At 43.2% G+C, this 27,312-nt stretch overlaps 2 protein-coding genes, 1 non-coding gene and 1 pseudogene across 4 annotated transcripts; 2 read left to right on the top strand and 2 right to left on the bottom strand.

Annotated features, from left to right (window-relative positions):
* Positions 1 to 11,655: 11,655 nt before the first annotated feature.
* Positions 11,656 to 13,743, bottom strand: LOC140848275 (E3 ubiquitin-protein ligase TRIM69-like; the record flags this gene model as incomplete). Its single annotated transcript, XM_073230475.1, has 2 exons — positions 11,656 to 12,252; positions 13,629 to 13,743. Coding segments are annotated over 2 exons (657 nt in total), but the record flags the coding sequence as incomplete, so codon positions are not given.
* LOC118973520 (small nucleolar RNA U13) lies at positions 13,424 to 13,528 on the bottom strand. Its single transcript, XR_005062919.1, has one exon. It is a non-coding gene; the product is annotated as a small nucleolar RNA U13 (small nucleolar RNA).
* Positions 13,744 to 13,867: 124 nt separating the features above from the next.
* On the top strand, positions 13,868 to 22,877 carry EIF2B5 (eukaryotic translation initiation factor 2B subunit epsilon). Of its 2 annotated transcripts, XM_017657377.3 has the most exons (16): positions 13,870 to 14,098; positions 15,199 to 15,323; positions 16,127 to 16,312; positions 16,703 to 16,880; positions 16,970 to 17,050; positions 17,762 to 17,839; positions 18,099 to 18,411; positions 19,329 to 19,474; positions 19,694 to 19,835; positions 19,941 to 20,042; positions 20,219 to 20,326; positions 20,511 to 20,601; positions 20,901 to 21,024; positions 21,613 to 21,738; positions 22,170 to 22,280; positions 22,453 to 22,877. In XM_017657377.3, the coding sequence occupies exons 1-16, from the start codon at positions 13,904 to 13,906 to the stop codon at positions 22,510 to 22,512; spliced, it is 2,166 nt and encodes a 721-aa protein (XP_017512866.2). In that variant the 5' UTR covers positions 13,870 to 13,903; the 3' UTR covers positions 22,513 to 22,877. The 2 variants fall into 2 exon arrangements, with proteins under 2 accessions (XP_017512867.2, XP_017512866.2); XM_017657378.3 differs by lacking the exons at positions 19,329 to 19,474; positions 19,694 to 19,835 and having other exon boundaries at positions 13,868 to 14,098.
* Positions 22,585 to 26,027, top strand: LOC118973503 (coiled-coil domain-containing protein 122 pseudogene; annotated as a pseudogene).
* The last annotated feature ends 1,285 nt before the right edge of the window (positions 26,028 to 27,312 follow it).

Below are 27,312 nucleotides of genomic sequence, written 5' to 3'. Positions count from 1 at the left end.
ACTCTTAGAAGAAAACATAGGCAAGAATCTCATGAACATCAGTATAAAAAATTTCTTTCTGGATACATCTCCACAGGCAAGGGAAACAAAAGCAAATAGAAACAAGTGGGACTACATCAAACTAAAAACCTTCTGTACAGCAAAGGAAACCTTCAACAAAACAAAAAGGCAACCTACCATATGGGAGAATATATTTGCAAACAATATATCTAATAAGGGACTAATATCTAAAACTTACAAAAAACTCATACAATTCAACACCAAAAAAAACCAAATAATCCAATTACAAAATGGGCAGAGGACCCGAATAGACATTTTGTCAAAGAAGACATACAGATAGCCAACAGACACATGACAAGATCCTCAGCATCACTAATTATTAGTGAAATGCAAATCAAAACCAAGAGATTATCACCTCACACCTGTAAGAATAGCTATTATCAAAAAGACAGGAAATAACAAATGTTGGCAAGGACATGGAGAAAAGAGAATCTTCCTACACTGTTGTTAGGAATGTAAATTGGTCCAGTTACTGTGGGAAACAATATGGAGGTTTCTCAAAAAATTAAAAATAGAAATACCGTATCACCCAGCATTTCTACTACTGGGAATTTACCTAAATTAAATAAAATAACTAATTTGAAAATAGTTCATTGCAGCATTATTTACAACAGATACAGAAGCAACCCAAATACCCATCAATAGATGAATTGATAAAGATGTACATTTACACAATGGAATATTACTCAGCCATAAAAAGAAGGCACTTTCAACAGACACATGAAAATATGCTTCACATTGCTAATCATCAGGGACATGCAAATTCAAACCACAATGAGATATCACCTCACACCAGTCAGGATGGCCAACATCCAACAGACATGAAACAACAAATGCTGGCAAGGATGCAGAGAAAAGGGAACCCTCCTACACTGTTGGCGCGAATGTAAATTAGTTCAACCATTGTGGAAAGCAATATGGAGGTTTCTCAAAAAATTAAAAACATAAATACCATTTGACACAGTTATTCCTAGCACTCCTAGGAATTTACCTGAAGAAAACAAGATACCTGATTCAAAAAGATATAAGCACCCCTTTGTTTATAGCTGCACTATTTACATTAGCCAAGGTATGGAAGCAACCTAAGTGTCCATCAATAGATGAATGGACAAAGAAGAGTGGTACATATACAAAATGGAATATTATTCAGCCGTAAAAAGAAAAGAAATCCTATCATTTGCAACAACAGGGATGGATCTAGAAGGTTATATGCTCAGTAAAATAAGCCAGCAGAGAAAGACAAGTGCCAAATGACTTCACTCATTTGTAGCATAACAACAAAGCAAAATGGAAGGAACAAAACAGCAGCAGACTCACACTGAGAAGGGACTAGTGGTTACCAAAGGGAAAGTGTTGGGGAGATGGGTGGGGAGGGAGGGATATAGGTAGGTAGGTCACAGGGAAGGCAGTACAGCGCAGAGAAGACAAGTAATGACACTATAGCATCTTACTATGCTGATAGACAGTGACTGCAATGGGGGGAATGAGGACTTGATAATATGGGTGAATGTTGAAACCACAATGTTGTTCATGTGAAATCTTCGTAAGATTATATATCAGTGCTACTTTAACTTAAAAATATATATATTAAAAAAAAGAAGGCTCTCTTGCCATTTGCAACAACATAGATGGACCTGGAGGGTATCATGCTAAGTGAAATTAGCCAGGCAGAGAAAGACAAATACCATATGATTTCACTTATAGGTGGAATCTAAAATACAAAACAAGCAAACAAAAAGAAATAAACACATAAATAGGGACAACAGACTGTTGGTTACCATGGGGAGGTGGGTGGGGAGGCGGGCAAATAAGTGAAGGGGATAAAGAGATACAAACTGCAAACTGCAAAATAAGTTAGTCTTAGCAATGGAAGTACAATATATAGAATATAACCAATAATATTGTAATATCATGGTGTGGTAACAGGGGGAACTCCACTTACAGTGGTAAGCATCTAGTAATGTAAATAATCAGGTCACTATGTTGTACATCTGAAACCAATATAATATTGTATATTAGCTTTATTCCAATAAAGAAAAAAACTCTGAGCAAAGGGACTAGTGGCTACCAGGGAGGAAGAATTGGGGCAGATTGGGGGGGAGGGTGAAGGGGATAAAGGGGCACAATAATTCACAATAACAATATAAGTTGGTCACAGGGATACAGCATGGAGAATTACAATGATTCCATAACCTCTTCTATGTTGACAGATAGTAACCACACTAGAGGGGTTGAGGATATAATAATATGTATCTGTTGAACCACTGTATTGTGTATTTGAAATCAATGTAAGATTGTATAGCAACAATAATAAAAAAAAAACCTCTGAGCAAAAGACCACCTTTTAATTACAGTTTGTGTTATATGGTTGGATTTTACTGGCTGTTATGAACTGAGTGAGATGCTGTACCTTCTCAGCAACACATGTATCAATATTCCAGAGGTTGGAAAAAAAAAAGACACAAGTAGGGCTCCAATAAATGATGATAGGCTTAATGCATGAGTAAGTGAAGACATCATAAAATAGTAATTTTTAGGTCGGGGAGCCAAGATGGCGGCGTGAGTAGAGCAGTGGAAATCTCCTCCCAAAAACACATAGAGCTATGAAAATATAACAAAGAAAAATCTTCCTAAAATAGAGACCACAGGACACAGGACAACATCCAGACCACATCCACACCTGCAAGAACCCAGCGCCTTGTGAAGGGGGTAAGATACAAGCCCCAGCCCGGCGGGACCCGAGCGCCCCTCCCCCCGGCTCCCGGCGGGTGGAGAGAAACCGGAGCAGTTTTTTTTTTTTGGCGAGCGCTTTTTGGAAGCCTTAGAGGGACGGGCCCCCGTTGCTGGGGAGGCAGGGTGGCGGGACCGGTGAGGAGGTGCCTGGGAACAGCGCCGGAGGACAAAGAATATCCCGCGTTTCTCCCTGCGAGACCTGGGGGCGGGTGCCTGAGACCGGTGCCTGAGGACGGAGGAGGTCGCGCGTTTTTCCCCTTTTTTTTTTTTCTCTTTATGGCAAGCGCTTTTTGGAAGCCTTGAAGGGACGGGGACCCCAGTGCTAGGGAGGCACGGTGGCGGGACTGGTGAGCGGGTGGCTGGGACCGGCGCCTGAGGACAAAGAATATCCCCCGTTTTTCCCTGCGGGACCGGTGGGCGGGTGCCTGAGACCGGCACTTGAGGACAGAGGAAATCGCGCGTTTTTCCCCTTTTTTTTTTCTCTTTTCTGCGAGTGCTTTTTGGAAGCCTAAAAGGGACAGGGACCCCGGTGCTAGGGAGGCAGGGCGGCGGGACTGGTGAGCGGGTGCCTGGGACCGGCACCTGAGGACAAAGAATATCCCGCATTTTTCCCTGTGGGACCGGTGGGTGGGTGCCTGAGACCAGCACCTGAGGACGGAAGAAATCGCGCATTTTTCCCCTTTTTTTTCTCTCTTTTTGCCAAGTGCTTTTTGGAAGCCTTGAAGGGACAGGGACCCCGGTGCTAGGGAGGCAGGGCGGCAGGACTGGTGAGCGGGTGCGTGGGACCAGTGCCTGAGGACAAAGAATATTGAGCGTTCCTTCCCTGCGGGACCGGTGGGTGGGTGCTTTTTGGAAGCCTTGAAAGGACAGGGACCCTGGTGCTAGGGAGACAGGGCAGCAGGACCAGTGCGCGGGGGCCTGGGACCGGCACCTGAGGAAAAAAAAAAAAAAATCGCGTGTTTTTTCTTTTTTTTTTCCTTTCTGTTCCCTCTCTCATTGTTGCTGTTGTTGTTTTGGTTTGGAGAGTGCTTTTTGGAAATCTTAAAGGGGCAGGACAGGTCACTTAGACCAGAAGCAGGGAATCTGGGGATCTCTGGGCACTCTAACCCCCTGGGCAGCAGGGAGCACAGAGGCCCCTTACGGAGATAAATAGTCTCCTGGCTGCTCCCCCTCTAACGGGGCTCCACCATTTTGGAGGAACAGCCCCAGCCAGGCCAAGCCCACAGCAACAGTGGAGATAAACCCCAAAGCAACTGGGCAGGAAGCAGAAGCCCTGTCTGCGCACAGCTGCCCAGCACAAGCCACTAGAGGTCGCTATTCTCCCAGGAAAAGGCTACAAACCAACAAGAAGGGAAGCTCTTCCAGCGGTCACTTGTACCAGCTCTGCAGACTATCTCTATCACCATGAAAAGGCAAAACTACAGGCAGACAAAGATCACAGAGACAACACCTGAGAAGGAGACAGACCTAACTAGTCCTCCTGAAAAAGAATTCAAAATAAAAATCATGAACATGCTGACAGAGATGCAGAAAAAAATGCAAGAGCAATGGGATGAGATGCAGAGAAAAATGCAAGAGCAGTGGGATGAGATGCAGAGAAAAATGCAAGAGCAGTGGGATGAAGTCCGGAAGGAGATCACAGATGTCAGGAAAGAGATCACAGAAGTGAAACAATCCCTGGAAGGATTTATAAGCAGAATGGATAAGATGCAAGAGGCCATTGAAGGAATAGAAGCCAGAGAACAGGAACGTATAGAAGCTGACATAGAGAGAGATAAAAGGATCTCCAGGAATGAAACAACACTAAGAGAAATATGTGACCAATACAAAAGGAAAAACATTCGTATTATAGGGATACCAGAAGAGGAAGAAAGAGGAAAAGGGATAGAAAGGGTCTTTGAAGAAATAATTGCTGAAAACTTCCCCAAACTGGGGGAGGAAATAATCGAACAGACCATGGAATTATACAGAACCCCCAACAGAAAGGATCCAAGGAGGACAACACCAAGACACATAATAATTAAAATGGCAAGGATCAAGGACAAGGAAAGAGTTTTAAAGGCAGCTAGAGAGAAAAAGGTCACCTATAAAGGAAAACCAATCAGGCTAACATCAGACTTCTCAACAGAAACCCTACAGGCCAGAAGAGAATGGCATGATATACTTAATGCAATGAAACAGAAGGGCCTTGAACCAAGGATACTGTATCCAGCACGACTATCATTTAAATATGATGGTGGGATCAAACAATTCCCAGACAAGCAAAAGCTGAGGGAATTTGCTTCCCACAAACCACCTCTACAGGGCATCCTACAGGGACTGCTCTAGATGGGAGCACCCCTAAAAAGAGCACAGAACAAAACACACAACATATGAAGAAGGGAGGAGGAGGAATAAGAAGGGAGAGAAGAAAAGACTCTCCAGACAGTGTATATAACAGCTCAATAAGCGAGCTAAGTTAGGCAGTAAGATACTAAAGAAGCTAACCTTGAACCTTTGGTAACCACGAATCTAAAGCCTGCAATGGCAATAAGTACATATCTTTCAATAGTCACCCTAAATGTAAATGGACTTAATGCACCAATCAAAAGACATAGAGTAATAGAATGGATAAAAAAGCAAGACCCATCTATATGCTGCTTACAAGAAACTCACCTTAAACCCAAAGATAAGCATAGACTAAAAGTCAAGGGATGGAAAAACATATTTCAGGCAAACAACAGTGAGAAGAAAGCAGGGGTTGCAGTACTAATATCAGACAAAATAGACTTCAAAACAAAGAAAGTAACAAGAGATAAAGAAGGCCACTACATAATGATAAAGGGCTTAGTCCAACAAGAGGATATAACCATTCTAAATATATATGCACCCAATACAGGAGCACCAGCATATGTGAAGCAAATACTAACAGAACTAAAGAGGGAAATAGACTGCAATGCATTCATTGTAGGAGACTTCAACACACCACTCACCCCAAAGGATAGATCCACCGGGCAGAAAATAAGTAAAGACACACAGGCACTGAACAACACACTAGAACAGATGGACCTAATAGACATCTATAGAACTTTACATCCAAAAGCAACAGGATATACATTCTTCTCAAGTGCACATGGAACATTCTCTAGAATAGACCACATACTAGCTCACAAAAAGAGCCTCAGTAAATTCCACAATATTGAAATTCTACCAACCAATTTTTCAGACCACAAAGGTATGAAAGTAGAAATAAATTCTACAAAGAAAACAAAAAGGCTCACAAACACATGGAGGCTTAACAACATGCTACTAAATAATCAATGGATCAATGAACAAATCAAAATAGAGATCAAGGAATATATAGAAACAAATGACAACAACAACACTAAGCCCCAACTTCTGTGGGATGCAGCGAAAGCAGTCTTAAGAGGAAAGTATATAGCAATCCAGGCACACTTGAAGAAGGAAGAACAATCCCAAATGAATAGTCTAACATCACAATTATTAAAACTGGAAAAAGAAGAACAAATGAGGCCTAAAGTCAGCAGAAGGAGGGACATAATAAAGATCAGAGAAGAAATAAACAAAATTGAGAAGAATAAAACAATAGCAAAAATCAACGAAACCAAGAGCTGGTTCTTTGAGAAAATAAACAAAATAGATAAGCCTCTAGCCCAACTTATTAAGAGAAAAAGAGAGTCAACACAAATCAACATAATCAGAAATGAGAATGGAAAAATCACGACAGACTCCACAGAAATACAAAGAATTATTAAAGACTACTATGAAAACCTATATGCCAACAAGCTGGAAAACCTAGAAGAAATGGACAACTTCCTAGAAAAATACAACCTCCCAAGACTGACCAAGGAAGAAACACAAAAGTTAAACAAACCAATTACAAGCAAAGAAATTGAAACAGTAATCAAAAAACTACCCAAGAACAAAACCCCGGGGCCGGACGGATTTACCTCGGAATTTTATCAGACACACAGAGAAGACATAATACCCATTCTCCTTAAAGTGTTCCACAAAATAGAAGAAGAGGGAATACTCCCAAACTCATTCTATGAAGCCAACATCACCCTAATACCAAAACCAGGCAAAGACCCCACCAAAAAAGAAAATTACAGACCAATATCCCTGATGAACGTAGATGCAAAAATACTCAATAAAATATTAGCAAACAGAATTCAACAGTATATCAAAAGGATCATACACCATGACCAAGTGGGGTTCATCCCAGGGATGCAAGGATGGTACAACATTCGAAAATCCATCAACATCATCCACCACATCAACAAAAAGAAAGACAAAAACCACATGATCATCTCCATAGATGCTGAAAAAGCATTTGACAAAATTCAACATCCATTCATGATAAAAACTCTCAGCAAAATGGGAATAGAGGGCAAGTACCTCAACATAATAAAGGCCATATATGATAAACCCACAGCCAGCATTATACTGAACAGCGAGAAGCTGAAAGCATTTCCACTGAGATCGGGAACCAGACAGGGATGCCCACTCTCCCCACTGTTATTTAACATAGTACTGGAGGTCCTAGCCACGGCAATCAGACAAAACAAAGAAATACAAGGAATCCAGATTGGTAAAGAAGAAGTTAAACTGTCACTATTTGCAGATGATATGATACTGTACATAAAAAACCCTAAAGACTCCACTCCAAAACTACTAGAACTGATATCGGAATACAGCAAAGTTGCAGGATACAAAATCAACACACAGAAATCTGTAGCTTTCCTATACACTAACAACGAATCAATAGAAAGAGAAATCAGGAAAACAATTCCATTCACCATTGCATCAAAAAGAATAAAATACCTAGGAATAAACCTAACCAAGGAAGTGAAAGACTTATACTCTGAAAACTACAAGTCACTCTTAAGAGAAATTAAAGGGGACACTAATAAATGGAAACTCATCCCATGCTCATGGCTAGGAAGAATTAATATCGTCAAAATGGCCATCCTGCCAAAAGCAATATACAAATTTGACGCAATCCCTCTCAAATTACCAGCAACATTCTTCAATGAATTGGAACAAATAATTCAAAAATTCATATGGAAACACCAAAGACCCCGAATAGCCAAAGCAATCCTGAAAAAGAAGAATAAAGTAGGGGGGATCTCACTCCCCAACTTCAAGCTCTACTACAAAGCCATAGTAATCAAGACAATTTGGTACTGGCACAAGAACAGAGCCACAGACCAGTGGAACAGATTAGAGACCCCAGAAATTAACCCAAACATATATGGTCAATTAATATTTGATAAAGGAGCCATGGACATACAATGGCAAAATGACAGTCTCTTCAACAGATGGTGCTGGCAAAACTGGACAGCTACATGTAGGAGAATGAAACTGGACCATTGTCTAACCCCATATACAAAGGTAAACTCAAAATGGATCAAAGACCTGAATGTAAGTCACGAAACCATTAAACTCTTGGAAAAAAACATAGGCAAAAACCTCTTAGACATAAACATGAGTGATCTCTTCTTGAACATATCTCCCCGGGCAAGGAAAACAACAGCAAAAATGAGCAAGTGGGACTACATTAAGCTGAAAAGCTTCTGTACAGCGAAAGACACCATCAATAGAACAAAAAGGAACCCTACAGTATGGGAGAATATATTTGAAAATGACAGATCTGATAAAGGCTTGACGTCCAGAATATATAAAGAGCTCACACGCCTCAACAAACAAAAAACAAATAACCCAATTAAAAAATGGGCAGAGGAACTGAACAGACAGTTCTCCAAAAAAGAAATACAGATGGCCAAGAGACACATGAAAAGATGCTCCACATCGCTAATTATCAGAGAAATGCAAATTAAAACTACAATGAGGTATCACCTCACACCAGTAAGGATAGCTGCCATCCAAAAGACAAACAACAACAAATGTTGGCGAGGCTGTGGAGAAAGGGGAACCCTCCTACACTGCTGGTGGGAATGTAAATTAGTTCAACCATTGTGGAAAGCAGTATGGAGGTGCATCAAAATGCTCAAAACAGACCTACCATTTGACCCAGGAATTCCACTCCTAGGAATTTACCCTAAGAACGCAGCAATCAAGTTTGAGAAAGACAGATGCACTCCTATGTTTATCGCAGCACTATTTACAATAGCCAAGAATTGGAAGCAACCTAAATGTCCATCTGTAGATGAATGGATAAAGAAGATGTGGTACATATACACAATGGAATACTACTCAGCCATAAGAAGTGGAAAAATCCAACCATTTGCAGCAACATGGATGGAGCTGGAGAGTATTATGCTCAGTGAAATAAGCCAAGCGGAGAAAGAGAAATACCAAATGATTTCACTCATCTGAGGAGTATAGGAACAAAGGAAAAACTGAAGGAACAAAACAGCAGCAGAATTACAGAACCCAAAAATGGACTAACAGGTACCAAAGGGAAAGGAACTGGGGAGGATGGGTGGGCAGGGAGGGATAAGGGGGGGGAAGAAGAAGGGGGGTATTAAGATTAGCATGCATGGGGGGGAGGGAGAAAGGGGAGGGTGGGCTGCACAACACAGAGAGGACAAGTAGTGACTCTACAACATTTTGCTAAGCTGATGGACAGTAACCGTAATGTGGTTGTTAGGGGGGACCTGATATAGGGGAGAGCATAGTAAACATAGTATTCTTCAGGTAAGTGTAGATTAAAAATTTAAAAAAAAAAAAAAGAAAGAAAGAAAGAAAAGGGGGATTACTCCTTAACAGGATAAAACTATTGGTAAATCAAAGATCAACGCATGCTTTAAATATCCTTAATGTTGATCACTTAAAGGGTGTCAGATGATCAGCTATGGAGGTACTCTTTTCTGATAATATTCCTTTCTCTTAATTAAAAAAAAAAAAAAAAAAGCAGTTACTGTGTGCTGACCTCCAATGAGTTCTGCACAGTGGTATAGAGGGCATGTCAAAGTGTGGGCAAAGGGTCTGTTTGTTTCTACGCAGAAGATCAAGGCCTAGCTTGGATACCCAGAAAATGAACTAAGATACGATATGAGGAGGAGCTTCCGGCATCAGCACTCTCTGGAGGACTCGTGCCGGGGGATGATCATCAAAAAGCCTCCACAGGGATCCGGACGATGCTGCGGTTGTGGCTGCATCCAGCCCACCATCTCCTGGACTTGCCATGAGAAGGAGGAGGGAGATGTCTAGGCTGGCATGTGCATACAGTGAGACAACGAATTTGACCGGATCTGTACTGTTGGAACTCAACCAGGAGTTGGGAGGGGTGCAAGTTGTAGCACCCCAAAATCTCATGACTATAGACTATCTATGGTTAAAAGAACATATGGGATGTGAACAGATCCCAGAAATGGGCTGCTTTAATTTGTCTAATGGTTCAAGTACAGTTGGAAAATATCCATCATATCATAGATAAATTTTCACAAATGCCTAGGGTGCCTAAATGGTTTTCTTGGCTTCACTGGAGATGGCTGGTAATTATAGATTTGCTTTGTTTATGTCACCGTATTCCTATTATGTCAATATGTGTGTGCAAATTAGTTAGTAGTTTAAAACCTATACATACTTAAGGTACTCTACAAGAAGATATGTCAAAGAAATAATCAATCCTCCCAAGTTTCCTTCATATGCTACATCTATAGCTTTTCTTCTTCCTTCCTAATTACAAACTTTAAATAGAATTCGTGCCTCATATCGAATTTACCGAGTATCATAATTCCTCCAGGTGGTAAAGATACCTCGAGACAAGTGCTGGGCATAGAAGCCACAGGGCATAAATCTGCAAAGAAGTAAAAAGCTAACCTTTGCAAACAATATGGCTTCTCTCTCACTTACCAACTTTACATTTCCCTGTATGGCCCCGGAAGATGACTGGTTAGCCAGAGACGGGTAAGATTCCTCAAGGGAGGAACAACCTAAGACAGGCACAGTCGCAGGGGGGCCATCAGGTGAGAATTTGGGGATCAACAGAGGTGAGGCTCAGAACCTCACCCCCCCTGTTTTGAGAGAAATCTTCTGCATCCGTGGATGTTTTGCTGCCCTTGTCTAGCCTGGATTAATACTTAGTCCATAGGCACACACCTGATCATCTGATCATCTACATTTGCCTTCTTACAGCACTAAACTATGTTTTCTACCTTTATCTTGCATCTACCTACCACTTCAGCATTTTATTAAAAATAAAAATAATAATAATAATAGGAGAAATGTGGGATCAACATATAAATCAAGTACAAAAATCAAATGAATATTCATATTTGACCTGATGGTTTATAGGTCATATTGCATGATCAAAACCGAAAGTTTCTGTGATGACTGCCCTTGTACTGTTCACCATGTAAGAATTTATTCACTCTGTAAGAATTCGTTCACCATGTAAGAACTTGTTCGTTATGCTTCAGAAGATTGGAGACTGACGAGAATTAGGCTTGAGATGGATTAATGATTGTACATTGAGCATTGACCCCCCTATACTGAATTTTATTGTTGTTAACAACCATTTGATCAATAAATATGAGAGATGCCCTCTCAAAAAAAAAAAAAAAAAAAAAAAAAGATATATAGGAAGAAGAGTACACATCTGAAAATTCACCTATTAAGAGTCATGCTGGAGAATGATAAAAGCATAATTGAATTTCTGGGCATGTTTTAAAAGGGTTCTTGAGCATCACAAACTTAAGTTGCAGATTGCTTGAGTAGCAATAGCATGAAGATGAGTCTCATGAAAGTAACTCCTGTGGCATAGAAGACCCCAAAGAATTTGAATGACATCTTGAAAGGCTCCAGTGAAATCCACTTAGGACAGTGAGAATGAATCCTCTTTTCATTATTCCAGAGTTCTCCATAAATTGGGATGAGAAACCAGTGAGACTGATAAACTATTTCAGTACCTCTTTAATAACACTCTGATTTTACACAATAGTATGATTAATTATTGTGGATGTAATATATGCAAGGGTTCTTTATTATCTCCACCATCATTAAGGCAAGGGCAGAAATAGGGATAAAGTTTCTCCGTGAAAGTGCTACTGAAGGTGTAAATGTGGGTCATGGTGTTAGCATTGTAGAAGGACACCTGCCCTCCTTCATAATCCAGGTATATGCCAACCTTGTTGAGATTGTTAGTCAATTTTAGACTGCAAGAAGGCAAATCCAGAGCCTTTAGATCAGTTTGATTCCTTAGTCTTAAAATCCAAAATCCTTGTTCAGGATTTAGGGGACAGCTGCCTTTCCGGATGATGGATTCTCTGACAACTCCAACTGTCCATTTTGTTTTCTTTGCTACTTCTACTTCCCAATACCACTTTCCAGATGAGAAGCCTTTTGAGCCCAGCACAGCCACGCTTGAGTCAAACCTCTGTGGATCATCAGGCATTTCCTGCTTAATGTCACCATGCCATACACTGGTTCTGTTTTTGGAGAGCACCAGATTTGGGTGAGCTGTTTTAGGGTCCAGAGTTAATAGAGATAGGCCTAGTAAGAAAATAAGAGAAAGCAGGGCATAGGAGAAAAGGGGTGAATACAAATTCCTATAGTAAAAGACAATATTTACATACACACCAGAACTTTATCTCCCCATGCACATGTATTCTTAGGCAGGCAGGTAATCGCTCACATACTGTTTTTGTTTAGTGTCCATGTATCTATTTCTAGACAATTTGATATTTGTGGTAAAAATCAGACTTTACTCTGAAGGAATTAATGTTCTAATAAAGAAAACAATACAAATAAAAAAAAAAAAAAAAAAAAAAAAATAGTAATTTTTAATCCCACATAATTGGGCAGAAAGATTGCAGAACTATGAAGGCAGGGAGGTCAGGTTCCAATACCAGTTCTTCCACTTACTAGCTGGATGAACTTTGCCCCTCTGAGAGTTCAAGAAATGTTTGTTGAATGAATGAAGAAAATGTTCTCACAGAGCTGTGTGACAAATTAAATGAGCTGCTTGTACTGTTCCAGGCCGCAGAAAGGTATGCAATAGAATTACTACTCTCTCTACTGACCACTAAAATCAACATTAAGGTTATGTTTAAGTGAAAGATTTTATTCAGTCATAATGAGCACCATGACCTGAGAGCAGCCCATCAGTGTATTCCAATAAACTGCTCTAAAACCCCTCCATTTAGAGACATCTTAACTTTTTCTACAGCAAGGGATATGCATAAACGTTACATTTATCAGTACATCAGTATGGCAGCATGGATACATCTAATTAGTGTCCTAAAGGATCATGCTATACACACTGATATTATGTGTAGGAGAGGAGGCAAGTATAAGGGTCTCATTAGGTGAATTAACTCACCTTCCTCTGGGTATGGAGAGGGCATATGTGACATTATCTCACTTTTGCTAAGCAGAAAATTCCTCACCAACTACATTTCAGGCAGAGGTTGAAACTGTAATTATGCTAGGTGTTAACCGTCGGCTTGGCAACTTGGCTTAGCAGAAGTGACACCATTTTGGGCCTGTGTCTTTCTTTTTAATACTACTACATCACGTTCTCTATTTATGTAGACTGTGAGTTCCTTGAGGGAAGAGGATGTCTGATTCAGTTCCGAGCTCCCCAAGATGCAGGGTCACATTAGGCCGCTAGGTTGAAGACAGACCACTACATTTTTATATTTTTAATCTATTTATATTTTCATGTCAGATGGGGAATGTGCAAACGTCGTAACAAGGCTTGAGGGAGGCATATGTCACGCAAAAGCGTGAACACCCTGTCATCATGGCTATGACTGGGGGCAGGGATGATTACATATCCGGAAAGGCTCTGGACCCTTCGCAGAAACAAGTCCCATCATCCCGCAAGAATCTCAGCCTGTTCACATACAAATAAAGGGCTACTATACTTGCAGGTCGACTCTGCGGTCCACAGGATCCCGCGCTCCGGCGCCGCAGGGGGCCAAGACGGGCCGCCGCCTTCGCCACTCCCGGGTCCTCCCTACTCAACCCTGTGACCTGAGTTGGCGCCTAGAGGAGGCGCATGCCCGCTCCCCTCTCCCTGGCTCCTCCCTCTCTTCCTTGGTTACGCCTTCGCGTTTCAAGCGCTGGTCCCTTTTTGTCCCCGACTGCACGCGGTGTCAGTGTCCGTGCGGAAGTGGTGGTGTTCTCTTCAGAGAGCAAGATGGCGGCCACTGTGGTGGCGCCGCCGGGTGGGGTGGCCAGTCGGGCCAACAAGCGCGGCAGCAGTGGGCCGGGAGGCGGCGGCGGTGCGGGACCCAAAGTGGCCGAGGAGGAACCGCCGCCGCCTCTGCAAGCGGTTCTGGTGGCAGATAGCTTCAACCGCCGCTTCTTCCCCATCTCCAAGGACCAGCCTCGGGTGAGCGCCGCGCGGGAGAGCTGCCAGAGGGCGCGCAGGCGGCGGGGCTAGAGCGAGTAACCCTTTCACCTGCCTAGTGAGGCGTGCTCTGGAAGGCCTTGTATCCACCCTCTTTACTGGAAAGTGGGTTTATCTGATTAGGGGGAAGGCGGAGGGACCGTCTAAAGCCTTGGCGACAGCTTAACCCGAGTGAGTGGCTGGCAGATTGGGGCACTCTCAGTGCTGGCCGCCGTCAGGTGTGGAGGGCTTACGGAGGGCTGAAGGCAGAAGCAGCGCTTGGGAGAAGCCTTCACTCAGGGATTCAGTGCCCCAAGAAGAGGCCGCGCTGCCTTCATGAAGAGGAAAAAGAGACCCTTGGTTGAGAGGGAACATCACCCGCTTTTGCCTCCAAAAGGGAGGTCCTGTGTCCAACAAATAGCAGGCTGGTCTGATCCCATGGTAACAGCTGTTTTGGATCTCCTACTGTGTGCTTTTTTTTCTTTCCTGGTTTTAATGGCAGAAGGTGCCCTCTCTCAAAAGGAGGACTGAACGAGTTTAGTGGCTGGTTGCCAGCAGTCCCTGTATTGTCTAGACACTGGGGAACTGGACCCAGCTAGTCATAGGGATTACTGTATCACTCAGTAGACCCCAGTTCAGTTAAAGAAAGGGAACTGCATTCAGTTCAGGAAAATCACTACCTGCTCTCCAAAAAAAGCCTAATGGCTGTTACTTTGGCAAGTGATTGGGGTGGCTAGCCCTGACTCTTAGAAAAGGATCAAGGAAGGAAATTTTGTGACAGACAAGGCCTTATTGGTGCTTTAATTTCTGTAGATATGACTATCTGCTCTTCTATAGAGGCTCTGTGTCCAATGTTAAGCAAATAGATTCCTTGCTCACTACATCCAAATTGCAACACCTTAGACTCTAATGCTTGGAGCATACCATAAACATCAAAGGCAGCAGGCTGATTGCTTTTAAATTAGAAAGATAAAGTAAAAATACAGTGTTTGGAAATACTGACAGAGGAGTGAAAATTGTGGTTGAAGTGGGAGAAGGAAAGGTACCCAGAGGGCCCTCATGGATTCAAGACTTCAAACTTTTTTTCATCTCCTACCCTCCAGGTCCTCTTGCCCCTGGCCAATGTGGCACTAATTGACTACACTCTGGAATTTTTGACTGCCACAGGTGTACAGGAAACCTTTGTCTTTTGTTGCTGGAAGGCTGCTCAAATCAAGGAACATTTACTGTAAGGCTCTGCAGCTTTTCTTTCCATGTTTCACCTTTTTTTTTTTTTTCAGTTTCCTTGGGATAGATGTAATAAATAAGGGGAAATTGTGAGGGAATAAAAATGTGTCTATTTGGATTCCATCATAAGGTCTAAGGGCATACTCTTACCAAGAGGTGAGCAGCTGAAGCTGTGACAAAGATTAAAGAACAACACTGGTGTTTTTTTCTAAATCTCACTTACAGAGTTTGGTCCCAGTGCTTTTTGTTTAATGGCTCCAGTATGGAAATTATAAGAGTAACAGCTTTGTCTTTCCACTGAGCTTCTAAATGTTGAGCTCTTCTTCATCTTTGTATTCCCAGTGCCTAACTTAGTATCAAGCACACAGTAATAATAAATGTTTGGTGAAATCTTATTGAAAGAGTAAATTTCAGGATTTATGGAAGCCTAAGAAACAAGACTTGGATATTAGCATGGTTTCCATTGACAGTTTCTAAATTTAGTACGGACTTTGAAAGGAGAAGAGTACCATGAAAAGAGTAGCTCCTCAGATACTTTATATACCCTAAGTCTCAGCAGGATTTTGAGTTCAAATCTACGGGGGCAAAGGGCAAGGTATGGAGAAGAAATAACCATGTTTCTCTAACCCATAAAACAAGACTGGTTACACAGAATGCTAAAATCATTAATTATAGTTTGTAAAGTTAAAGACGCTGGCAGGAACCCAAAAAAGCTATTGTCAAATAGGAGAGAAATATAGAGAAGCTCCACATGACCTTTGTGCTTGATTTACTCATTCCCCTCACCACCCCACCTTCCTTTAGAAAGTCGAAGTGGTGCCGCCCTACATCCCTCAATGTGGTTCGGATAATTACATCAGAGCTGTATCGATCACTGGGGGATGTTCTCCGTGATGTTGATGCCAAGGCCTTGGTGCGCTCTGACTTCCTTCTGGTGTATGGGGATGTCATCTCAAACATCAATATTACCAGAGCCCTGGAGGAACACAGGTCAGAATGGGAACACAGGTCAGAACGGGAAAATGGTAGGGACAAGGGTTTGGGACCAGCGAGCCCTAAGATGGTTTTTTTTTTCTTTTTTAATTTTGGTATCATTAATCTACAATTACATGAAGAACACTATGTTTACCAGGCTGCCCCCCTCACCAAGTCCCCCCCATATACCCAACTACAGTCACTGTCCATCAGCATAGCAAGATGCTGTATAATCACCACCTGTCTTCTCTGTGTTGCACAGCCCTCCCCGTACCCTCCCCCAACACTATACATGCTAGTTGTAATGCCCCTTTTCTTTTTCCCTGCCCTTATCCCTCCCTTCCCACCCACCCTCCTCAGTCCCTTTCCCTTTGGTAACTGTTCTCTCCCTCCTGTCTTTCATAGATTGAGGCGGAAGCTAGAAAAAAATGTATCTGTGATGACAATGATCTTCAAGGAGTCATCCCCCAGCCACCGAACTCGTTGCCTTGAGGATAATGTGGTAGTGGCTGTGGATAGTGCCACAGACCGGGTTCTCCATTTCCAGAAGACCCAAGGCCTCCGACGTTTTTCTTTTCCTCTGGTGTGTGGGTATCTGGGGTTCTCGATGTAGGAAAGTGACAGGCTTCAGCAGGAGAGACAGGTTAAAATCCATGTAACTTCTCCCCACAGAGCTTGTTCCAGGGCAGTCGAGATGCAGTAGAGATCCGCTATGATTTACTGGATTGTCATATCAGCATCTGTTCTCCTCAGGTGAGCTCTTCAGGTCTGGGGCTGCACATCAAGAGTAGATGTGGGAAGGCCAGGGTGTATTTCTTCTTCGTATCTGTTCTACAGCAAATAGGTGCCATTATCTTTTTTTGTTGTTGTTGTTGTCTTTTATACAAGAAATGCACAAATTTTAATGTGCAGCTTGAAGAATTGTGAGGTGTATATGCTGTAACGTAGCCATCACCCAAATCAATGTAGTTAACACTCTCACAATATTTCCCTTTCACCTATCTCCCCAACTCCCTCCCCTTTGGCAACCACCTGTTTGTTCTCTGTGTTTGAGTTGATGTCTGTTTTGTTTGTGCATGTTTTTTATATTCCACGTGTGAGTGAAATAACATCGTATTTGTCTTTCTCTGATCTATTGTGCAAAATAGATGGACCTTCTAGGTCCACCCTCTTGTCCCAGTGGCAAATTTTCATTTTCTTGTCTGAGTAATATTCCATTATATATATGTACCACATCTTTATCCATTCAGCTGTTGATGGACACCTAGGTTGCTTCCTTATCTTGGCTATTGTAAATAATGCTGCAGTAATAGGTGCTGTCATCTTGACCCCAGTATCCCACTGGGAGCCTTTTTGGGATTCTGGCCCATGTCCTACTGTGAAAGAGTATGATAGGTCTCTGGCAACTTAGCTACACTTCAGAGCACTTAACGGTGACCCCACCAACTTATTCCCCCTCCACAGGTGGCTCAACTCTTTACAGACAACTTTGACTACCAAACTCGAGATGACTTTGTCCGAGGCCTATTAGTGAATGAGGAGGTAAGAAAAGGCTCCCAAAACCTCTTTAGAAGAAGGCTATGATTTTATCTCATGCTGATAATTTTTGGTCCCGTTTCGTGTTTTATTGAATCTTAGGAGGAAGGAAAAGAACTAGGGAAGTGGCCTACAAAAATTTCAGGCAGTTTGGCTCTGTCATTGAAAAGCAGAGGGGAATTTAAAATTAGAAAAGAGTTGTACCTGAGGGGGTTCTTCCTCTTTTACGTGCTTGGATGACCTCCCTTTCCTTCTCATCATTCAGATCCTAGGAAACCAGATCCACATGTATGTGACAACTAGGGAATATGGTGCCCGCGTCTCCAACCTACACATGTATGCAGCTGTCTGTGCTGACATCATCCGCCGATGGGTCTACCCTCTCACTCCAGAGGCAAACTTCACTGACAGCACAGTCCAGAGCTGTACTCATTCCCGGCATAACATCTACCGAGGGTCTGAGGTCAGCCTCGGCCACGGCAGCATCCTGGAGGAAAATGTGCTCCTAGGCTCTGGCACTGTTATTGGCAGCAATTGCTCTATCACCAACAGTGTCATTGGCCCTGGCTGTCACATTGGTAAGCACAGGAGGGAAAGTCAAGCTAGTTACCCTAGGAGCAGGAACCTGGTGGGGGTACCATGTCTCCAGAGAGGGATACAAAAAGATAGTCTCTAGGAGTAAGGAACTAGAGTGGCTACCATAATAAAGGAGGGAGCAGGGATGTGAAAACAATAATTTGTGGCCTTAGAGCCTTTTGTTGGGTGACTCTTCACATTCCAGGGTACCCTATATTCACATTCAGGACCAAGTAGATAATTAACATGCAATAATGACATCTGTTTAGTGTGTAACAGTTTATGAAGGATTTTTGCATACAATATTTTATTTAATCCTCACAAAAACCCTGTGAGGTAGATATTACTTAGTCCCAGTTTATAGATAAGCAGACAAGCTTGAAAAGGTTATCTCACCCAAAGTCGTAGGTAATAAGAAGCGGTGCTAAGACTTGAATCTTCAGTAACGTAAGTCCAGTGTTCCTTTTATTCTACATAACTGCCTTGTTAGACTCTTGGTAACTCACTTTGTAGGAATGTGATGTTTCTAATGGAACTGCCCTTTTAAAAGAACAGTAAGATTCTAATTGTAAAATATATAGGCAGAAGTGGAATAATTTGGTTCTACTTCTAAATGTGGATATGATTGTAATAAAGTTCTTGAGTTTAAGGAGTTCCTGGAAATCTTGAATGTTCTCAGGTTTTTAAGCCTGGGATACAGTCTAATCGTTGTAAACCTGGTGGACCCAGTCAGGCTGAACAATATTCTATTCTCAGATCTGGGCTTCAGCAGGGAAAGGGTGTTTATAGTGAGTTGGAGAATGGAGCATTAGAGCTGGGTGGGAGCTGTACTATTGTCATCAGCTCTGTCCTCTGGGGAATGACCCTGGTCTGGAGTTGGAGCCCTGAGTGACCAGGAGTCCTTCCTGTTCTGAGCCAGGTGATAACGTGGTGTTGGACCAGGCCTACCTGTGGCAGGGTGTCCAAGTGGCTGCTGGAGCACAAATCCATCAGTCTCTACTCTGTGACAATGCTATGGTCAAGGAACAAGTTACACTGAAGCCACGCTGTGTCCTTACTTCCCAGGTGAGACCTGCTCCATACTGTGCACAGACCCTAACCTGAATGGTGGTCATGCTGAGCCAGATAGGACCTTATGTCCACCCATAAATCCAGCCTGAACTGAGAGTCCAAATCCAGTGGTTCATTTGCCTTCTACTTAGGAAAAAAGTCACTCATTGTCAGGATGTCCTTTTCCCCAACCACTAAGAGGTCTAAGCCACCCACTCCTTTTTTCTCCCCTAGGTGGTAGTTGGCCCAGACATCACACTGCCTGAGGGCTCAGTGATATCTATGCACCCTCCAGATGCAGAAGAAGATGAGGAGGATGGTCAGTTTAGTGATGATTCTGGGGCTGACCAAGAAAAGGAGAAAGTGAAGCAGAAAGGTGTGAGGTTCAGCAGGTGTGGGGCATCTGTGTGTCTCTGCCCCTTACACCTAGAGGGACTGGTGTATCTACTCGGCCTTCACTAAAGATCACTGCCTTTTCCAGGTTATAATCCAGCAGAAGTTGGAGTTGCAGGCCAGGGCTACCTCTGGAAAGCTGCAGACATGAACACAGAGGAAGAAGAGGAATTACGGCAGAATCTGTGGGGTGAGCTAGACCTTACTCCTGCCACTTCCCTTTCTAAATTGGAATATTTTGAAGGAAAATGAACACTTCAGAATCAGACTACTTCTTCATTACTTTATTCATGCAGACTGGGCAGATACATTGCTGTCAATGGCTCTTTTCTTTTTTCTTTTTTCTCACCCTTTGTGGGTTCTCAGGACTCACAATCAACATGGTAGAAGAGAGTGAAACTGAGAGTGAGCGAAGTATGGATTCTGAGGAGCTAGATAGCCGGGCAGGCTCCCCACAGATGGATGACATTAAAGGTGAGTGGTCCAGGGACTGGTGTCCTGGGACAAAAGAAGAAAACCTCCAGTTTCTTCTTTGTCTGGGTCAACTAGCCAGAGATTTGTGTTCCTTCCAGAAAGGATTTGATGTAAAGTCAGGACTAGATGACTTAAAGTATTTTGGAGTGTTGTTCGCCCATAAATTTTTTTTCTTTGATTTCAGTATTCCAGAACGAAGTCCTGGGAACACTGCAGCGGGGCAAGGAGGAGAACATTTCTTGTGACAATCTAGTCCTAGAGATCAACTCTCTCAAGTAAGAGCAGCCCCTCCTTATTCTCTTCTCCTTGGTGTAGTCCCACCCAGGTAGAGGTTCTCTCCTGTTTTTCTCCCCAAATATGAAACTATTCCCTCAACATCCCAAATGGACAAGGCCATTAGCATTTGGAACAAGGAGAGCATTAGGTTCTAGCTGCAGCATAGACTTTCCCCTTCCAAAACTATCCCCTCCGTTTTCTATCTGACTTCCTCTCCCCCAGTGTCCTCCAAAGTCATAGTCTACAGCATGCTGAAAGGGCCTATGAGGGCCCTGGTGTCACCCGAGTCTCCCCACAGGTACGCCTACAACATAAGCCTAAAGGAGGTGATGCAGGTACTGAGCCGCGTGGTCCTGGAGTTCCCCCTACAGCAGATGGATTCCCCACTCGATCCAAACCGCTACTGTGCCCTTCTGCTTCCCGTGAGCAAAGATTGGGGCGGGTGCAAGGGATAGGGTGGAGTCGATACATGTCTGCTATGCTGGACTTCAAAGGAAATTAGGAGTAGAAGTTCTTGTTACACGATATATGTTACTTATGGTTCCTTTCTCCTTGCCTCTGGCCATAGGTTGAGTTTGAGAACAGCCTTGGCTGGTCCAGGGAAGTCAAGTTAGGTTCAAGTTAGGTACGGAGTAGCCTTTCAGACCCCAGGATTCAGACCACACTAGACCCCAGAGGTACACCCAGCATAGACCTGGACTTTTGTACTATTTGACTGAAGATTACTTGACCCAGGAGATCGACCTTTAGGCTAGGAATAGGTATGAAGAGACAACCTGTAGCATCTGAGACCACCTTTCACTCTGGGTAATCTCCTTTTTCCCCAACCCAGACTGCCAGCAAGTGAACTCCAAGCCTCTCTTAACATGATTCCACAGGGCCTGTATCATCTCTCTTCTGTCTTCCCATATCATAAAAGTCCCGTGGTATCAATATTGATTTTCTTTGCTGGCAAGGTATAGGTGCATGCCCAGAAATAGATTCCAGCTCCCTTCTCCTTTCTTCCATAGCTGCTCAAGGCCTGGAGCCCTGTTTTTAGAAACTATGTAAAGCGTGCAGCTGATCATTTGGAAACATTAGCAGCCATTGAGGACTTCTTTCTGGACCATGAAGCTCTTGGTACTTCCATGGCCAAGGTGAATACTGCCTCAAGCCCTGTAGTCCTGCATTTGCTTTGAAACAGGCCTTGGTGACCTCCATGGAGACATAAAACAGAGGCTGATATGAATCTGGTATGGCATTTGGTTACAGCACTGTCCACCCCCTAGTATTGTGCTTATTGCTGGGATAGTACATATTAGAGCCAGGCTAGTAAGGCAGCCTTTTGGAGGTTGCTCTGGGAATGTGCAAAGCATTACCCAGCAACAGTTCCTGAAATTATACCTGTCCTGTGCCAGAGTGAACGGTTCACTCTTGTCTGTTTTGGAGGAGGTTGTTCAGTAAGTAGAAGGAAGCCGAGGGCCTGATAAAGGGAGGTGCTAGGATCTTACCTCCTCTTCCTCTGTTATTCATTGTATCTTGCTGGCCTCTACAAGACCTCTGAGATCTCTTCTGCTGGCCTCTGCAGGTACTGATGGCTTTTTATCAGCTGGAGATCCTGGCAGAAGAAACAATCCTGAGCTGGTTCAGCCAAAGGGATACAACTGACAAGGGCCGGCAGTTGTGCAGGAACCAGCAGGTGAGTCAGGATGCCCCCTTCACACCACGGTGGTTGTCTGGGCCTTCAGCCATAAGACTCCAGGGCAGTAGCTTCCTGGGTCTCTGTGGTTGTTAGAACTATTTAACTGCTAAGGAGAACAGCAGGGTTATGTGCCCCTCCCCCAGTAGCTCCCTACTGTGCTTCCTTACAGCTGCAGAGGTTCATCCAGTGGCTGAAAGAGGCAGAAGAGGAATCATCTGAAGATGACTGAAGTCACACTGCCTGCTCCATGGGTGTGGTTGATTGCCTCCTGGCTTCTGGTCCAGGGCAAGTGCAAGGCTAGATGCAAAAGGATGGTGACTACCATCCCAGCTGAAACTTAAAGGAGCTGAGTTTGGAACTACAGTATTCTTCCCACCGCTAGCAACCATGTGCCTCCCATCCTGACTGGGGAGTTGGATGAGGAAAATTGGCTGGAACAGGTCTGCTGACGGAGATGCTAAGCAGGCCCTGCAGTTAGAGGAAGGCCAGAGGAACAGCCTGGTGCTCTGGCTTTCCTTCAGGGAACAGCAGAGAGTAGTTGGCCCTCTCTGCTACTTGTATTTGTTAAAATTAAAAAAGGAAGAGAGTGGTGTATTTGGTTTCTGACTGATCAGCCACTGAAGTAGGTGACCAAAGAGTTCTGAACCTCTGACATGGCAGCTTTTCCCAAACATCTGGGCCAAAGGGAAAAGAGAGGTGTTAGGACCACTAGGTGGTACTGTTGTGCCTTGCCAATTGACCATTGACATGGCTCATGGATATTAGAGGTCCTAGATTCTTTTCCAGCCTCTGTGGACGGATTTGTAGTCCTGGATTGGAGTGCCTGAGCCTATCCTCATAGAGAGTCCTATGCCAAACACTTTTCTGCCCAAGGGTGGTGATGCCAAGCATGTGTCAAGCCCATTAGCCACTTGCCAGTCCTTCACATGCTTTGTCCTGTTGATCCAAAGTGCTGTCAGGGAAGCTGGGCTAAGGACTTGAACCTCCTCATAATCCAGGATTCTTCTGCTTCATATTCAGTGTCTCAGTGAAGGGAAATTGCCCCCCAAGGCAAATGTAAACCCAGGCCAGCAAAAGATATCCTAGGAACAGAGGAAGAGCCTGTGAAATGGGCTTTCCCTATACTGGAGTGTTCACTGTATAACAGGCATTTTGCTGAATACTTTTCATGTGGTGTTTAATCTTCATACCAACCCTATGTAGTAGATCTTATCCCCATTTTCAAATAAGGAGCCTGGAGTTGATAGAGCCAGTCATTGATAGAGCCAGGATTTCATATTGGACTCTAGAGGTGGAGTTTGTCACTTTGTTGTATTGATGCCTTATTTAACCTCAACCATGAGACATGCCCTTCTATCTCATCTTTTTGAGCTGTTTGTTGCCTTCCTATAATCCTTACTATCTTGTCACTTGACAGACTGTGGCAAATGATTCTGGTAACAAGTGGTCTCCTGGATAGCACTGATGAAATGGTTACCTTTCTTCATTCCAGATGGGTGGAAAGAAGTAAACTTTGGAAGAGATACTGAACTGTACTCAGGGGTATAAAGTGGTACTAGTGAATATTTCTAAAAAGGAAAAAAACAGGCTAGCCAGGGTTTGGCTTAATTGACTTTTCAGAAAATCTCAGTTTCCGCTTTGTTAGATACAGGACCTAGTACTGAGAGCACATGAGAGCATAACTTTAGGTTATAGATGGACCTAGTAGGGGTGATTAAATGCAAATAACCACAGGACACCTTGATTTGTATGTAATAGGCATCAGAGGTCAGAAGTCGCCTAGAGAACTTCCCTGGAGGAAGATATTCCTTCCACCTGTGATTAGGGAAGGCTTACAGGATTGACGCTTGAGTGGCCTACGAAGAAGAAAAGAGTGGAAGGGGACATTAAAAACAAAGCAAAGGATTCCCATGTAAATATGGCAAATTAAACACCTTGGCTTTAAAACCATTCAAATAGCCCACCCTCTCAACCCTGAGGCAGCGTTGGCCGCCGAGCTCCCAGCCCCCGGGCCCACGTCCAGAGCGAGCTCCGGGCACCTCTGGGCAGGGGCGGCAGCGGAGCGGGCTGCTGGGGGCTCGGGGACCGCGCGAGGGCAGGCCTCCCCGCCCGGCCTCGCCCAGACGCCCGCGCCTCCTTCCCCAGGAAGCGGCGGCCCGCCTCCCCGCCCGCGCCGCCGCTGCCGAGGTTCCCTGAAGGCCTGTGCCCGGCGGCGAGAGCACAGCCACCGTGGCTTCCCTGCAGCGAGCGGCCTCCCCTCGCCGCCGTTTGGCACTTCTCCGGGGCGCCCTCAGCCCTGCCCGCGCCCACCTCCGAATGGCGCGCCTATAATTAGACAAACTTACTGGTGTCCACTGTGCCCATGGTGTAAACAGGACGGGCTGCCTCATCTGCAGAAACTAAAGAAAGAAAGGCACGTTTGTCAACAAGATGCTGCCATAGAAAATAGCAAGCTTCAGTGTGGAAACCTGGAAACTCAAATCAAATCTTTACATACAGAAAATGTAAAGCTTAAATTTGACATAGAAGCAGCCCAAGAAGACTTTGAGGAACATATGCTAATGGTCATTCATGACTGAACTCCATGAAAAATGAGATCTTGTTAAAAACCTAATGACAATGAAAGAGGAACTTACACAAGATTCCCAAAATCCAGAAGAAAACCAGATGAAACAAATACAGGAAGACATTGCAAAGTTAAAGGTTCAAATTATAACTGTAAAAGAATCTATCATTGAAAAAACTTGTTTTCTTGAGGAAGAAAAAACTACCCATGAAAAATTAAGAAAAGAAATAGAGGTACAATGTAAGAGATATGGTGCCATTCTTAAGCATTTGCACTGTCAGGTGAGCAAACTTCAGTCAAACAGAAGACAATGGCAATGGAACATTGAACAACTGGAAAAAAATGCAGCTGTACTAAGAAACGCATTGGAATGAAAGATTAATATGGCCATAGAGCAATGTAGAGCACAGACTGCCTGCAAAAATTATGGGACATAAGGATTAGCAAATCGTTTGGATTCTTAACAACCAGCATTCACTGTCAGCAGTCAGTCTGAATGAAAGATGCATTTTCTTTTTTTTTAAATCAGTCATCTGTTTCAAAGTGCCTTCCAACCCTACAATTGATAGCAGGTAGATAGACAATAGTTATATGTTTACAGAAGAATCGTGGAAGACTCTGAATATTTTGTGTGTTAGATATACTGTACTCATGAATGCCTGTTTATATACATACAGCCTTCACTGTCATATCAAGTAAAAATTTAGAAGAAGAAAAACACTTGAATTTACAATGATTTTAAAATTGTTAAGATATTTTAAGTGATTGTTTCAAACTTTGTTACAACATACTTTTTTACCACTGCCTTCATAATAGTCATAAATATTGGCATATTGGCATTTACACACACAAAAAAAACCATTCAAATGCCAGTAAAGGAATTTTCTCAAAAAGGCACGTGACTCAAGCACCACGTCTTAGCAAAGTTGCTGGATACAAGGTCCTTTGACAAAACCTATTTTATTCCCGTAGATCGGCATAAAACAGAGAGCAGAACTTCTACAAAGACACAATTCACAATAGCACCATAAAATACAAATGTTCATGATAAATATAATGAAAGATACACAAGACATCCTCAAAGGAAACTGCAAAACATTACTGAGAGAACGGCAGGAGAACCTGAATAGGGGAAAGTTACACATTTTGTGTATTAGAAGACTCACATTATTACAAAGATTTGTGAATGTGTAGATCGGTGTCATCCCAATCAGATCCCAACAAGATGTGTAAGACAGCAAGTGGATTCAAAAGTGTGCATGAAAATACAAAGGGCCAAGAACAGCTGAACCATTCTTGAAAGAACAAAGTGGGGAGGGGAACGAGCCTTGTCATGGACGTGGGCAATGATTGACAGAGCCGCACTGTCCCTCTACGATGTGACCCACCAGGGAGAACAGAGCTGCAAGTCATCAAGCGTGCATGCTTGATTGGAGACCAGACCATCCAAAAAGCAAAGCTGAGGGGAAAGTGTCCCCCACGGCGGAGGCTGCTGAGCTAGACATCTGTGCAGGATGTGGGGGTGTGACTTGTGCATGAATCCAGCCCAGCGATCCCACTTGTAGATACAGACCCAACAATATATTTTTAAAGAAAAAAAAAAAGGCACATGAATCAAGGAAAATAGGAGGTGGTGACAATTAGACACATCAACATTTGGGAAAATAAAAAATAAGTGGAAAAGTGAATTAGCTTACCAGAACAGAATTCTACCTGTTGAAGTGGTTATTAACAAGAAGCAAATCAGTGTGCCCTTCTGAACCCAGAAAAGGCTCAGCAGAGGAGGGTAATGATGGAGGTTGAGAACTGGGGGTAGGCTGGAGGGGTTATCAGACAAAGATATGTATAAGAAAAAGCCCAGATCCCCTCTTCCTCTAGTCTAGCAGGTGATCACCCCTACTCAATTCTTCCCTGTAACAAATGGGAGGTTACTCTCTGGAGAAACAGTGGAAGGAAAATTAACAAAGCAATACTTAGGAAGGTTTCCTAAACCGAAAGGTCACAAGTTTCCAGACTGACAGAGCCCATGAGTACTTAGCATAATGAATGAAATAGCCCTGTGAAATTTCAGAACCTTGAAAAATGTAAAATATTAGAGTCTCTGTACTTAACAGCAGATATGGTAGGATAGGGGTGAAGGGCTACATTGAAAATGAGGTGTGTAGGACTCGCACACACCAACATATACTCCCAGGGAGAAACAAACAGAAAAACTTTAGAAAAAAGGCCTACAAATACTTAGATTTTTTTTTTTCCCTCGAAAAAAAAAGTCATCCTTCATTTTTCCCCATTGGATCAGCTGGTAAAGCCTGTTAGTTAACAAGTCTTATACAGGGTCAAAACTTCAATCAGCTTCTTAGAATCTCACTTTAAATGTGAATAGACTGCCAAGGGCCATCAAACATTTAAGGAAACATCCAACATGAAAGGTAGAGACCAAAACAAAAGGCAAATGGACCAAAG

This window comes from Manis javanica, chromosome 3, assembly GCF_040802235.1.
Source record: "Manis javanica isolate MJ-LG chromosome 3, MJ_LKY, whole genome shotgun sequence".
NCBI lineage: Eukaryota > Metazoa > Chordata > Mammalia > Pholidota > Manidae > Manis > Manis javanica.
Note: the sequence above shows the minus strand (reverse complement) of the source record. Positions and strands in the feature narration are given on the sequence as shown.